Raw genomic sequence first — 16,018 nt, 5'->3', positions numbered from 1 at the left:
TGATAGTGATTCTATTCTCAAATAGTACAAACACTGTCAGATTATTTTAGAAAAATGCTGTCATAGATCGTTATGGTCACATTACTATTTACTCTGCATAAATGGGCAGGTTTTGTTTAAAGTCCAGCGCAGAACATTCGTTACAGCAGGCAATTAGATAGATATGATATTATGTTGCTTAACTGGTTCTACTGAATATCTGAACTCCTGTTTATAGTTTCCACTTAGAGTATTTAGTTAATATGTCAGTGTTATTTGCCCTCAGGCATCAGGGCATGCTGAGTTTTATAGTTCAGCAAGTTCATGCACAGGCCTTCAGATGTAAATGCTTAGCCCAGTTATTGATGCTCATTATTGGGATTCCGTGAAGAGAAGTAATGAGGCCTATGTCCTAAAACAAAAAAACAAACCCGGTTAGGGTTGATTGGTAAGTGCGTTGTTACGGGCTATGAGAAACCATCTTTGTCTCCAGCTTCCCACCCGGAATGGGATTAACGGAAGTATTTCAACTGCTAATCATGTAGATGTCAGAGCCTGTTCTGGAGTCCCAGCCAATCGTTATCAATGTTTCAATTTCTGGCTTAATAGCCTCTCACATTCATTGCATTTCATCCTAAGCGATTGCTAAAAGGCTTTTTCTTTTTCTTTTAAACACAAAATAGATAGGCTGTGCAAAATAAATAATGTTTCTAATATAGTTAGTTAGGCAAAAATGTAATGTATAAAGGCTGGAATGACTGGATGTGTAACATAATAGCCAGAACACTACTTCCTGCTTTTCTCTTTGTTTCCACTGATTGGCTACCAGGCAGTAACCAATCAGAGACTTGAGGGGGAGCCACATGGGTCATAACTGTTGCTTTTGAATCTGAGCTGAATGCTGAGGATCAATTGCAAACTCACTGAATATTTATGTCCCATGTGGCCACCCTTCAAGTTGCTGACTAACCCAGAGGTTAGAGAGCTGCAAAGCTGGAAGTAGTGTTCTGGCTATTATGTTATATATCCAGTCACTCCATTAGATTTTTGGCTAACTAACTATATTAGAAATTTTTTTTATTTTGCACAGCCTATTTAGTTACCTAGTTTTTATTTTTACACCGAATTGTTGCTTTAAGGAAAAAAAAAAAAAAAAGTCTTTACTGGAGGCTTAAGGCCAGAATTAATGATGGGGGTAGAATGTAGTAGCGTGTGTGAGGGAGAGAAGGACCAAACGTTAAAATACACAAGAGGAAAAACAGATCATGGGAAGGAGAAATGGTGGCTAGATCCATGCAGGCAGTGAAGATAAGAGAGAGGCCTATGGTTTCCCAGTGCATATTTGTTATTAGGCAAATCCTGGGAAGGAGTGTTATTGCATTGCTTTAGAAACCTTTTAGACTATTATTTTTACAGCAGAGGTTCTCAAACTGCGGTGATAGGCTCCCTGGGGGCAGGCCCGGACTGGCAATCTGTGGGTTCTGGCAAATGCCAGAGGGGCTGCTGTAAGATGCTATAGACGGTCACTATTTATTGGGCTGGTGGGGGCTGTTTGGGCCTCTGTGTTGTAGGAATGTCAGGGTCTACTTTTTTCCAGACCTTCTAGGGGAACAGCACTCACTGGCAGGTGATCGAACACAGCCTGAAAGCGATTTTAGTTTAGATTTGTATTTAAAGGAAAACTATACCCTCAAACAATGTAGGTCTCTATAAAAAGAAATGGCATAAAACAGCTCATATGTAAAACCCTGCTTCATGTAAATAAACCATTTTCATAATAATATACCTTTTTAGTAGTATGTTCCATTGGGTAATCCTAAATAGAAAATTGCCATATTAAAAGATAAGGGCCTCCCCCTGGGATCGTAGGATTCATGGTGCACACAAACACACCAAAGATGTTAGGTCACATGAGCCAAATACCAAGAAAACAAAGCAGGAAGCTTTTCAGCTGGCAAAGCCAGGTTATACAGCAACATCATTGTCTCCTACCAGATAATGCTGAACTGTAACAAACATACAGGAAGAATTTTTGGAGTTGCAGTAAAACAACATCAGGGGGAGCCAAATTGTAGAAACAGTGGCAAACACTTATCAGTCAGTACCAAACAGCTGGATATTGGCTCAGAGCAGATTTATTCAGGCCCACTTCCTCCCAAAATAAATACATTTCTACAAAAGAAAAAGTAAGCGACAAAAAAACCTTTTTTTTTTTTTAAAGTAAACCTTAGTGTGTTCACCCCCTAGTAGCCAAAAACAGATTCCTGGTGCAGGGTAAACGTATGACCAAACAAAATCTAATATGGAATCCCCCGTGTCGGAAATTGGACTATGTAGGAAACATGGTAGGGATGATTAAAGGGACAGATTTGCTAAAAATGAGCACAAACGAACCTCTCCATTACTTAAAGGGGTTGTTCACCTTTGAGTTAACTGTTAGTATGATGTAGACAGTGATATTCTGAGACAATTTGCAATTGGTTTTCCTTTCTTATTATTTGTGGTTTTTGAGTTATTTAGCTTTTTATTCAGTGGCTCTCCAGTTTGCAATTTCTGCAGTCTGTTTGCTATGGTCCAAATTACCTTAGCAACCCTGCACTGGTTTGTATAAGAGACTGGAAAATGAATAGGAGAGACCTGAATATTAAGATGAGCAATACAAAGCAGCAATAACAATAAACATGTAGCCTTACAGAGCATTTGGTTTTTAGATGGAGTCATTTGAAAGCTGGAAAGAGTCCAACAAAAAAGGCAAATAATTCAAAAACTATAAAAAATAAATAATGAAGACCAATTGAAAAGTTGCTTCGAATTGGACATTCTATAACATACTAAAAGTTAACTGGAAGGTGAAATACCCCTTTAAGCAGCAGCTTTTGAGCAGCTCATTATCAGGGGCTTCCCAGTGGACACTTTGTTTTATCAGCTACTTTGGGACCAGAAGTGACAGGAAATACTAGTGAAACTGGTTTCATATTCTTGTATAGTTTCAGAAAAAACATAAATGTTTCTTAAGTAGGTTCAGCACAAGCCAACTAGATTCAGGTTATGTTGAAAAGAGGTGTATACTGTCCCTATAAACTGTGGTCTTCTTGCTACTGAACTACAACTCACAGAATCCACCTAAAGCTTCTGGAAGTTGGAGCTCACCATTTGGAAACCGCTTCTGTAGCAAGGATACAAGAAGCAAATGAGCACGGCTGAGCTGTACCCTGTATACAATATGGAGTGTTTCATAACAGAGGAGCAAGAAGCTCACACACAATATATTCTGTGCTTGTTACACAGACTAGGTCTGACGATGTCTGTTTTATCCATGCACAACAGTCTATAAAATCAGTAAAATGAAGATACAGTATTGAAAGACAATATTAAAAAAAAAAAAAAGGCAGTTCAGATCTGTCCATATACATTATTGCAAATTTATGAGCTTTATCCAAAAGACAGTTGATCGTTCGATAAAACACTTCTTGATAGGGAGAGATTAGTGCAAAGATGTATGTTCACCCCAATTTTGTGGCAAAAAAACCCCAAAACGGAGTGTGGGTAGAAGGGAGGCACCGGCCGGTCACTTGAATGTCGAAGTTCTCACACACATCCCCTATGTAAAAAGTCACCACTAATATGACTTTAACACTGCAGGCCTTTTTTGGAAAACATTCTGCACGGTGTAGTGGTATCAAGTAGATGGCAGAACGGGAGAGGGAAGCTGGATTCCAAAAAATACTTTCCCAAGTTCTTCTCAATGAGCCTTTAAAGTTTGTGCTCCCTAAGGTGGTTATAGCACAGTGTGTACATTGTTGTACGGAGAGCTGATCATCAGTTATATGGTGCAACCAGTTAAAAGACCCTGGGACCAGAATGAGCCATAATAAAGAGTCCTTTTCAATCTCCATGCAGGACTCGTAAAGAGACTGGTTTATAGTAAAACCTACTCTCTCTCTCTGGCCTATCAAAGGCACCCGTCATACACAGTCCCTTCTTTTGCGACAATCGTTCCGGCCACAAAGTTACTTCAGGACCAAAGTGGCTTCAGTTCCATCCTCATTGGTGAGGTAAAGGCCATGGTGGAGGCAGTATTCTCTCCGCAGAAAGGCATAAAAATAATCAGACACCAGCAAAATCTGCAGCAGGTAACGAAAAGATAACAAGTAGGATATTTAGTCATGAATAATAAGCTTTACAATGACTTTCTTATAAACACTCCATAAAACATACAATTATTCTGAACATTTGTTTTCATGAAATATGTGAATATAAGTTTGGTTTTCATAAGCGTTTTTTGTACAGACAAAACACTGAGTTTTGTTACCCCCCCTCTTTTCTTTCTTTAGGGTAAGGGCACATCTGGCAATTCGGGGAGATTTAGTCGCCTGGCGACTAATCACCTCTTCTTTGGGGCAACTATAATCTCCCTGAATGGCTTCCCCCTGTCTTCCGCCGGCTATAATGAAAAGTCGCCTGCGGCATGGCACATGAGGAGCTTTGTTTTCCAAAGTCGTTCGAAGTTGCCTCACGAGGAAACTTCAGGCGACTTCAGAATACAAAGCGCCGCGTGTGTCATACAGCAGGCAATTTCGCATTCTACCAGGCGGGAGCCATTCGGGAGATTAGTCACCCCAAAGAAGATCTCCCCGATTCACCAAGTGTGCCCTTACCCTTATTAAGACTTACCCTCCTTCCTTCCCAGCTTCCAAAATCTGAAACATTCACATGGTTTCTATTTCTGGTGCAGTCTTTGATCAACTGTTCCTCTATTTGTTGTACAAAGTCAACTAAAACAATTTTACAATAAATATGTGAATATATTTTAGGGATGCACCGAATCCAGTATTTTGGATTTGGGCCAAACCCCCGAATCCTTTGCGAACGATTCTGCTGAATACTGAACCAAATCCTAATTTGCATATGCAAATTAGGGGTTGGAAAGGGAAAGCATTTTTGACAAAGTCACGTGATTTCCCTCCCTGCCCCTAATTTGCATCGGCCGAATCCTGCTGAAAAAGGCCGAATCCTGCTGAAAAAGGCCGAATCCTGAACTGAATCCTGCATTCGGTGCATCCCTAAGGGCTCTTACTCACTGGCGTTCTGACCTGCGCTCCCCTGCGTTCCGTTTTTTGGCGTTCAGCCGCAGGGGAGCGCAGGAATAGACGCATGTCATTATTTCAAATGGGGCTGTACTCACTCAGGCGCGTGTAGGCGCCGAACGCAGGTTGAGACGCAACATGCTGCATTTTTCCTGCGTTCGGCGCCTACACGCGCCTGAGTGAGTACAGCCCCATTTGAAATAATGACATGCGTCTATTCCTGCGCTCCCCTGCGGCTGAACGCCAAAAAACGGAACGCAGGGGAGGGCAGGTCAGAACGCCAGTGAGTAAGAGCCCTAATATATTTGGAAGGGATCAATATAAAACATATATATATATATATATATATATATATATATATATATATATATTTATTTATTTATATATTTATATAGACTGGTTAAAGGACCAGTAATGTCAAAATGTTTTTTTTTTTTAAAAAAAAAAAATTGTTTGTATATAACAGAAAAAAAAACCCACCAAGACATATTTAACTTTAAAATCGCAAAGTCTTTATTAAAATAAGAAAAAAAACTTACCAAAACTCCACTTGTGTTCCTCTTCAGAAAAGGCGACAGGGCAACGATCCATCGTAAGGTGCTCACTTGCTCCTCCCTGCCTTCTATAGGAGATAGCCAGGGAGGAGAAATCACCATGTCTGAAGAGGAGTGCAAGCGGAGTTCCGGTAAGTTATTTTTTTAATAAAGACTTTGCGATTTTAGAGTTAAATATGTCTTGGTGGGTTTTTTTTTGTTATATACAAACAAATTTTTTTTTTTTAAAAAAAAAGTTTGGCGTTACAGGTCCTTTAAGTATTTAAGAACATTAGTGAACTCTGTCTGGGTTTGCAAAATGAGAACAAAAGAATGAAAAAGAATATGACAATAAATGCTGTATTTTACAAAAAAAAAAAAAAAAAGGCCAGCCAATTCTCCAGTTGTTCACAGACGCTCTCCCGTGTTGGGTCTTGTTAGGCCATCTATCAATGATGCTGCACATGCTCAGTGTGCTCCAGGCTGCTACTGAGAAGCTAAGCTTAGGGGTTGTTGGAAATCATGAAAGTGATCATAAAGTAAGGTTATCATATAGCTCTGTGCTGTCCAAATGCCCACGACCCCCCTTTGTGTGGCCCCACATGAAAGTCTGCCTGCTGTGATGGTTTACCTTGTGTAAGATTTTTAAAGTATCAGTATTGAGATTAAAGGAACAGGAACAAAAAAAAAAAAATGAAACTGTCCTAAAGTAATGAAAATATAATGTACTGTTGTGCTGCACTGATAAAACTGGTGTGTTTGCTTCGTAAAAACTACTACAGTTTATATAAACAAGCTGCTGGGTAGCCATGGGGGCAGCCATTTAGGCATGGGATACAGATAAGTTCTGAAGAATCCCATTGTATATTACAGAGCTTATCTGTTATCTACAGTGTATCCTGTGCCTTTTTTCCTTTTTCAGCTTTGAATGGCTGCCCCCATGGCTAGACAGCAAATCAATTATAGTTGTGTTTCTAAAACAAAAACACCAGTTTTATCAGTGCAGCACAACAGTGAACTATATTTTCATTAGTTTAGGACACTCATTTTTTGGTGTTAATGTTCCTTCCTGGCCACCGCATTGTATTAACCCCAATTTCAAACAGTAAACTCCTGCATGGTTCACACCCTAAAGCCCTGTACTGTTCACCTCTCAACCCAGAGACTGTAAATACCCACATTGTTCACCCCTCAGACAAACTACTGGAGAGGCACCAGCATTATGTCACTGTAGCACATAGGAACTGTTTATCTTAGAGTCCTGATAGTTTTCCCTGTCTCCTGCTCTGTTTTGCCTTCCCTATGCTCCCTGTATGTGCCATACTCTGCCTGCCCTATGCTCCCTGTGTGTGCCATACTCTGCCTTCCCTATGCTCCCTGTGTGTGCCATACTCTGCCTTCCCTATGCTCCCTGTGTGTGCCATACTCTGTCTGCCCTATGCTCCCAGTGTACCATACTCTGCCTGCCCTAAACTACCGGTGGGATGTGAGCCTGGCAGGGTTTGTTCTGGGGATGTATTAGCACTAGGAAAATGTTGTTAAATGGTGTGTAGTCATGTGCTGGGGGTGGCGTAGTGGAGGGAGCATATGGATTTAAGGGTATGTTTTAATATGACTTAAATTTTCACATGAGTGATATCCCTGCAGTGAGCACCAACCATTTATTTTTTTGGGGTGCTACCACCATTAATGTGGATATGGTCTTAAACGTTCTTGTGCTAACATGGGTGTGGTTTAAAAACAAGGATTGGTCAATACTGGCTTCCATTATCGGATCTCCACAGAAGTTGGACAGCAGATATAGCTGATACTACATGACTGAATACTAATCAGCCTAGATTCATTTTAATTGTATATAAACAGGTTATTATGAGTTATTCCCTAAAACAAGATAATGGGCTTATAATGAGTTATAATGAGTCCTGTGGGGCCTTGGCGTATTACAGAAACTCAATAAATAAGGTATAGACTCATTCGTTTTGAGTTTTGGTTTCCCTTTAAATAAACAGGACAGCTGGATTTATCTATATATATATATATATATATATATATATATATATATATATATATATATATATATATATATATACATACATATATATATATATACATACATATATATAAAATTAATTTCTAACATTTTTAACCATTTTTTTACATATTGTTTTGGCTAAAACCCAAGAGAGAGAGAGAGAGAGAGAGAGAGAGAGAGAGAGAGAGAGAGAGAGAGAACCTACCTGGCCAACATTAAATGAAAGCGTAATGGCATAATAAAAATTTGAGTTGGCACTGCCGGCATAAATCCACAGGTGCCAAAGAACTGGAAATAGCAGCGTGCACACGATCAACATACAGGACGCAATGAAGACGTTTCGCAGAACTGAAGGAACAAATACATTAAGTTAATCGGACAGGTAGAGACTACATAAACAAATCCAAATAAGACTTAATGCTAATTATTTTGGACAACTTTTGTTTTACAGATGCAACCTTGATATTAAAGGAGAATTTCCTCTCTTGTACAGTGGATTCCCATCAATAATAAGTTGGTCAATAATAAGGGTGAAGTCCTTGTTTGGCAATAAAGCAGTAAGTATAAATAACCCTTGACAGGCTTTTGTATTTGTCCCATATGCAGCACTTCGTATTCCCTTTTTATTAGCATGAATAAATGGAAAGGCACTTACACCTGGACAAGTGAGCCCACATAGGTATTAGGGCCATATAGAGAGCCAAGTCACCTACAGTAGGGTAGGACTTAAAGATAGAGATGACAGCAAGCTGCATGAACATCAGGAACATGGGATGATCCCTGCAAACAGAGACAGAAATGTGTAAACTATAAACAATCATGCCATGCTTAAAGGGGTTGTTCACCTTTCGAACATGGTTTTTCAGTTCAGCTGTTTTCAGATTGTTTACCAGAAATAAATTAGTTTTTAAATCGCTTTCCATCCTTTATTTTTTACTGTTTTCCAAAATTGAAGCTTAAACGAGAAGCGAAGGCTAAAACTAAGTAAGCTTTATCAGAAAGGTCTCTATAAATACAACACTAAACTCCCAAAGTAATGCTGCTCTGAGTCCTCTGTCAAAAGAAACCCCACATTTCTTTCCTTCTATTGTGTACTCATGGACTTCTGTATCAGACTTCCTGTTTTCAGCTTAAACCTCTCAGTTTGCCTCTCCCTCTCCTCTCTGCTGTAATCTGAGCCCAGAGCTATGAGTGAGCAGGGAGAGACTCAGACAGTGATGTCACATTAAGTTAATATGGCAGCTCCTATCCTCAACAAACAGAGAGTTTCTAGAGCCGTTTACTCAGGTATGGTCAAGCATTCTGCAGAATAAATATAGTCTTATGGCTTGAACTATTGTGGCTTATCTATTGGCAATAAATTGCTTCGGTAGCTTTCCTTCTCCTTTTAAAGTTGAATGTTCCTGCCTATAGTGTTTCAGTCTGGTGATCCAGGAGCAGATTCTGAACTGTTACAATTTGATAAAATTAGTTGATATAATTAGTTTCTCAGCAGCATCTGTGGAATATTAGCAACTATTGTATCAATTCTAACAGCTGCCTTTAATGAAACTCATGGACTCTGCTCAGCAGGGCAAAAGATAGGAAATAGGGATGCACCGAATTCAGGATTCGGTTCAGGATTCGGCCTTTTTAAGCAGGATTCGGCCGAATCCTTCTTCCTGGCCAAACCAAATCCGAATTTGCATATGCAAATTAGGTGTGGGGACCGGGAATCTTGTGACTTTTTGTCACAAAACAAGTAAAAAATGTTACCCCTTCCCACCCCTAATTTGCATATGCAAATTAGGATTCGGATTTGGTTCAGTATTCGGCAGAATCTTTCATGACGGATTCGGCCGAATCCAAAATAGTGGATTCTGTGCATCCCTAATAGGAAATATATCAACTAATGTATCAATTTACAATAGTTACAGATTCGGTGACCCCCAGAGAAATACAAAATTTAAACTTCAAAATAAACAGTCACAAATAGAATTTTTTTTAAAAAAAAGTCTATTTCTGAAAAAAAAAGTGTTGGAATGTCAACAACCCCTTTAAACACAGTTGTAAACATCATATTAGTCCCTCATTTCATTACTATAAATGCCCAATCATCTATTTGGGTCACTGCCCCGGTGCAAATCTGCATTTACTTACATTAACCCCACGGCCTCTCTGCAGTCACATTCATTATAACATAAGCCCAGGTCTGTGTATCAACAACACTATACATGAAATACTTACTTTAACTTAATAGTGAGAGGCAGGGTGTAGAAGAAAACATTGATCTGAAAGATGCACACAAAGAAGAGACTAAAGTGTTCAAACATCTCTGCGAAGAAATACCAAAACAGGCCGATATTTGGTGTCAGATCTGGTACAGAGAGTCTAAAAACAGAATATATCAAAAGACGTCTTAAAATCATCACATCATTTCTGCAATGACTTCTTTCCTATCCCTACGGTCATTATAAAACCTACGGTCATATAAAACGGTTATTTCATTTAATTACTGTAAAGCAATGTAGGATATGTCAGAGCTATATAAATAAAGAATATTGAGAATAGTTTTACATAAGGACTCACATAAAGCCATATATAGAAGGTATAAAATCCCATGAGTTGAGCAAGAAGAAAGAATGACAGACCAGCACACACAAAGAACCCAGGTAGATAGAGCAATAATGGCAGCTGAACAGCCAGAAGCCTGTACTCTTCATCTTCACTGGGACAAATTCCTTCTGTAAAAAGAATTAGAACATTAGAAAAACAATTACACAAAGTCAACGTACATTATTTAGAGACGTAGAGGCAGATTTATCAAAATATGATTTTGCAAACAAAAAAATAAAAATAAACGAGACAAAACTTGTGTGACTTTTTCTGGAACATGACAACATGACAAAATATTCCCGTGCTCGTTTTCTCACAGAAAAAAAGTCACATATGAGAATCTCATTGTCCTATTAATTTTCAGTGAGGGTGAAAATCTCAAATGTTTAAATAAACTGGGAGAATAAATTAAAAAATAAAGGTGTTAGAGAACATTCCCACTGACTGCTATACAGCCTTGCCAGCTTATACTTGCAGAGTTTTTTTTATGGGAACTTATGTTTTTTTGCTTTAAAATGGACCCGTCACCCAGACACATAAATCTGTATAATAAAGGTCCTTTTCAAATCAAACATGAAATCCAATTTCTATTTTTATTAAAGCATTCATAGCTGTTGTAAACTCATTTAAAAATCTCAGCTGTCAATCAAATATTGTCTGCCCCATCTCTATGCCTTAGTCACAGAGGCGGGGCATACAATTAGTTTCACTTTCCATTCAGCACTTCCTAGATGTCACTGCTCTCCACACATTCCCTTGTTCTCTTCACCATTTAATTGTGTAACCAGGGCATGGGGATGGACATCAGGTCCCCCATTCTGCTGCACAAACAAGATTCTGAGATGATACAAGGCTTCTCAATAACAGTGTCCACAAAATGGCTCCTGCCTGCTTGTTATAATTATGAATTCCCAGACTGAAGGAAACAAGATTCAAATAATTTATATAGTGCAATTAAAGTTCATTTTGCTTGACTAATGTGATAAAATAGGATTTTGAATATTTTTTTTGGGCGACAGGTCCCCTTTAAAGGAGAACCAAACCCTTAATATTAAAATCCCCTACCCTACATAGACCCCCCTCCCTGCTCCCCCCGCAACCTAGGAGTTACCCTCGGTAAATGATCATAACTCTTTACTTATCCCTCGTTGCAGAGTCAGCGCGTCAGAGTTCACGGGCGCCATCTTCTTCTCTTCTGTAATATTTGTGAAGTGCTGTATCGGGCATGCGCAGTTGGAGCAGTCTGATGTTTTTTTAACAACTGCACGTTCGCCAAAAGTCATGGAAGAAAACCTGAAGATTACTGAAGAGAAGATGGCACCCGTGAACTCCGATGCACTGAATCTGCAACGAGGGGTGAGTAAAGAGTTAGGGGCATTTACCGAGGGTAACACCTAGGCTGAGGGGTATTTAATATAAAAGGGTTTGGTTCTCCTTTAATAAATTCCAAGTATTTGAGGTTTCAGAAAATCGAGAAAAACCACCAACTCAGTTTATGATAAAGGGACTGAACCCCAAAATATGTCATTGCCATTAGTACACTTTATTAGTAGCAGTTGCCTACACATCAGTTTGACCAGGCACCTGAAGCAAGTAGAGCAGCGCTGGTGGCAATAAGGTGACTGGATACAGAGACTGGTAGGTTGCCAGCGACAGAAACAGAGCACTTAGTAACCGGCTACCTGAAAAACAAAACAGGATAAATATTAGCGTTCCGACATTTAAGAAAACATTTGACCAACTTGTTTCTTGTACCACAGGGGAGTGCGGCCTCAAACAAAACGTCTGTAAAACTTAAGTAAATCACTTAAAGGGGCAATATACAGCTGAGTTCAATATGGGCAAAATAAAGGTTTATTGAAATAGTGGTAATGAAGTCATTATAAAGGTGCCCTCCCATTCTCCAGCTAGCGCCTCCCTCTCAGGTTACATATACAGAGAAGTTCATTAGAACTCAGAAGAAGAAGAAATGTGACTGTAAATGTGATTATTGCCTTCCTACAATTGTCTAAGAACCATGGACGTTTGAAAAAAGTATTAAAGCCTTAGTGACTGAACTCATCTTGATTAATTCTTGAACACGGATGTATTGTACCACTTTAAATGATAAAAGCCCTTCTCCTAAGGAATTACCACAGGCAAAGAATAGCATGTCTCAAAGCATACAGAAGTAGTAAAGAGATAGATACACACCTTTAACAGTTGCCAGGATGAAAAGAGCGATCACGGCATTGTTAATTACACACGTGGATTTGGCCACACAAGACAGAACGGTGTATGGATTCAACAAGTAGCTGAGGAGAATAAGAGTTTTAGTGAGAAATTTCCATTGCAAAGGTTTGTATGACAGCTCCATAAAGAATGGGTTTGGCGAGACAGTAGTGATGTGCGGGTCAGGTTTTTCCCGACTCGTACCTACCCCTCCCTCCACCGCCAGAGCCCGACTTCCTTCTATAGACCCGTGCCGACCCGCCCTGACGATGATGTCACAAAAGGGGCGGGGTGAGCCCACGCATCTATAAAAGTTCAACCCTGAATTCGGAAGCCTGCATTTGTAAGGTCGTGGGCAGGGAGAGCAGTCAGAAGAGCTTGACCCATACCCACCCATGACCCGGAACGAGGGGTGCAAGGTTGGCCCACACATCACTACTACACAGAGCCCTGAGTGTAATACAACTGAACGCCTGTGGGATGTTTTTTTTTCAACAGACTGATCCCCAGCATCAGTGGTCAATCCAAAAACAATAATGCTTCACCGTGTAATGGAAAGCCTTTCCAGAATAGCAGTAGTTGTTATAGCAGCAAAGTTCATAGTCATACCCATGGTTTTGATAAAAGATGTTGGACAGGGAGCCCAGATACTTGTGGCCACACAAAGTATAAGCAATGTGCTGTGTTGTGAATTAAATATAGACAGATTATAAATCCAATAACATCCAGTAGAAAGGGTTAAAGGAAAACTATACCCCTCAAACAATGTAGGTCTCTATAAAATTATATTGCATAAAACAGCTCATATGTAAAACCTTTTCATAATAATATACTCTTTTAGTAATATGTGCCATTGGGTAATCCTAAATAGAAAACTGCCATTTTAAAAAATAAGGGCAGCCCCCTAGGATCGTATGATTCACGGTGCACACAAACACACCAAACAAACTATTCTTGTTAGGTCACATGAGCCAATTAACAGACAGAGTTCTGCCTTTTGCTTCCACACTTCTTCCTGTTACAGTTAGAGTTGTAGTATTTCTGGTCAGGTGATCTCTGAGGCAGCACACAGACCATCACAAAATGGTGGTTCAAGGCAAGAGATGTAAAAGGGCAATATTTGCTTAAATCTATATTCCAGTTTGATAAGATTCTTTAATATGCCACTTCATTTGATATAAACTGTTGCTCAAGTATTCATTTTGGGGGTATAGTTTTCCTTTAAGAAAGGTGTACCTACTCAATAAATAGAGTTAAATTACTCCTGTTTGATATGTGGTAGTGGCTGTGTACTGAGCAGTAATAAGTTTGGAAAACATATTGCCATGGCTGAGAAAAGCTTTGTTCAAACATTTTGTAAAGGAAAGCAAGTATGCCACCATTTTTCCTGATAAGCTGGCTATTGGTTGGTATGGTTACATTAGAGACTCTGAATAAGGTTACCAGGAATCATGGCTGCTCCCAATAAAATGAACAAATTCAAAACAGTCTTGTACAGTCAGATAAATGGGTTTATGATATCTATATATCTATATATATATATATATCTATCTATATATCTATCTATCTATATCTATATATATATAATCCCGGCTACTGCTAGGCTAACAGTGATGGAATATGATGTTTAACAATCACCAATTGCCTAAGGGGAAGATCCAGCATGACAAAGAAAGGATAGCTGTGGGTCGAGCATCTCATCCTAGAGTGCAGCTGCCGCATTTTTTTTATATTTTTAACCAATAAATGTTCAATTAACTACACACAATGCAAACAATATTACCATCCAGTAAATACTGTTTCCTTCCCCCAAGCAATACTTACAAAAGAGACACCTTCAAAGGTACATAGTACATCTCAGTTGGTACCCTTAGGAGTTCATGTCCTTCCTCAGGATATTTTTTCAGCTCCAAAAAAAGCTTTTGCTTCTTAAACTGCAGAAGAAAAACAGAACATCGTCATTAATCCCCTTAGAGTCGGTTTACAGGAACAATCAATAGGTTTTCAGAAATGAATCCCTGTGGAGTTGGGTTTATATTAAAATCTATGAATAGCTATACACTTTTCAGATGCATGAAAGAGGAAAAGCAATCATAAAGGTTTAATGCTTAAGGCACAGGGGAAGTCTCCTTTGCCGACACCAGTTGAGATAGTGTCCCCTTGTCTTCAGGAAGGAGTTTTCTTTATTACACTCTGACTCTGTACAAAGGCAACAAAATCTAGAGATTAATGTCTATCTGTGGCAGCAAAATAATGCTAATGGTGTCATAAGCCAGCCATAACCTCCCCCAGTAATCAATTAACCAACATCTCACTTACTTTCTGTCTGTTTAAAGACGAAACCATCACTTTTCTTTTAATAATTTGATTTACCTTAGTCATGCATTTCTCCAAATTACACATACATCTGATGTTTTTTTTAACTTCCTCCTCTAAAGCAGAGACTAGATTGCTTAACATTCCCAAGAGAGAGATAATCATGTTTAGGAGGAAGCAGATATTGATTGCTGCTTATAGTAAAAGCTGAGCCAAGTAAGCCTTAAACAAAGACATTCACAGCGTTACCTTCCATTTGTTATTTGGAGTATACAGTAACTAACTCTAAAATATTCTTCTACAAAGTGACATTTGTGATCCTTTTTCATGAATATTAAAGTAATCTTACCATTAATTTGTTGTACTCCTGAACAGCAAGGTACAGGGTTACAGCAGTGAGGGCATCCGTTATCTGGGGGAAGAGAATAAGATTTATTGCTAAATACACAGGGCATCAGAACACATGGCAACAAAAGCAAAATAGCAAGTACAGACAACCTCTATCATCAGAGCTACAGGGAGATGGAGTTCTGCAATACGTATTGAATCAATAAGGCACAATAAACAATAACAAGACTGCAGAACCAATATGTCTGAAGAGTGCAAGCTTGAATAGAGTGAGAGTGGGGCAGTACAATCACTGAACCCACTTACATTAAATCCACCCATACCGACCCACCCAGGAAAAAAACAGCACTGCCAAAAAAAAAAGAAGAGAAAGCCCCTGTGCACATTGGGAGGCAGTATAAACTACAACAATAACGAAAGCACCTTTTGCTGCAGAGGAATGGTACTGCAGAAAAGGAAGGAACTCCCTCCTAAAATTCTGTAGAAGGTAAGGTAGTCTTAGAAAATGCATTTATTGACATGCAGGAGCAGTGGTGTAATTAGATATTATGGGGCCCCACAGCAAATTGTTTTCTGGCCCCCAAAATGTCTAGCGGTTGACCTGTTTTACCAGTATTTATTGAAATTGTATATGAATCAGGGCCTCATGGGGCTCCTATACCTCCTGCCCCCCCCCTGCAGCCACAAGGTCTGCTTCCTCTGTAGTTACGACCAGCGGGTCAGCAACTTTGGTGATTTGGGTGGTCAGGTACGATATTTTGCTCTACTTCTAACAACATAGGCTTCTGCTTTCCCTTAGCATCTGCCCTTTTAAGATATATCACTTCCTTTTTATGTGCTGGTATTCTTTGTTTTGAGAAATATGGCTAAATTGATAACATTATAGATAAAATAAGCAATATAGCCGACATCGCAAA

The 16,018-nt window shown here is 39.2% G+C and overlaps 1 protein-coding gene across 8 annotated transcripts in view; it reads right to left on the bottom strand.

Annotated features, from left to right (window-relative positions):
* Positions 1 to 3,371: 3,371 nt before the first annotated feature.
* Positions 3,372 to 16,018, bottom strand: part of LOC108702210 (phosphatidylinositol glycan anchor biosynthesis class U protein) — a 55,929-nt gene continuing 43,282 nt past the window's right edge. For all 8 annotated transcript variants that reach the window (XM_041578256.1, XM_041578254.1, XM_041578255.1 and 5 more), the window contains 9 exons: positions 15,103 to 15,165; positions 14,262 to 14,371; positions 12,420 to 12,520; positions 11,811 to 11,908; positions 10,200 to 10,354; positions 9,858 to 10,001; positions 8,287 to 8,411; positions 7,837 to 7,979; positions 3,372 to 4,103 (listed from right to left, as the gene is read on the bottom strand). In XM_041578256.1, coding sequence (XP_041434190.1) covers positions 3,990 to 4,103; positions 7,837 to 7,979; positions 8,287 to 8,411; positions 9,858 to 10,001; positions 10,200 to 10,354; positions 11,811 to 11,908; positions 12,420 to 12,520; positions 14,262 to 14,371; positions 15,103 to 15,165 — 1,053 coding nt within the window. In that variant the 3' untranslated portion in view covers positions 3,372 to 3,989. The remainder of the gene's footprint in view (positions 4,104 to 7,836; positions 7,980 to 8,286; positions 8,412 to 9,857; positions 10,002 to 10,199; positions 10,355 to 11,810; positions 11,909 to 12,419; positions 12,521 to 14,261; positions 14,372 to 15,102; positions 15,166 to 16,018) is intronic.

Source organism: Xenopus laevis, chromosome 9_10S (assembly GCF_017654675.1).
Source record: "Xenopus laevis strain J_2021 chromosome 9_10S, Xenopus_laevis_v10.1, whole genome shotgun sequence".
Classification (NCBI taxonomy): Eukaryota; Metazoa; Chordata; class Amphibia; order Anura; family Pipidae; genus Xenopus; species Xenopus laevis.
This window is presented reverse-complemented; position numbering and strand designations above follow the sequence as displayed.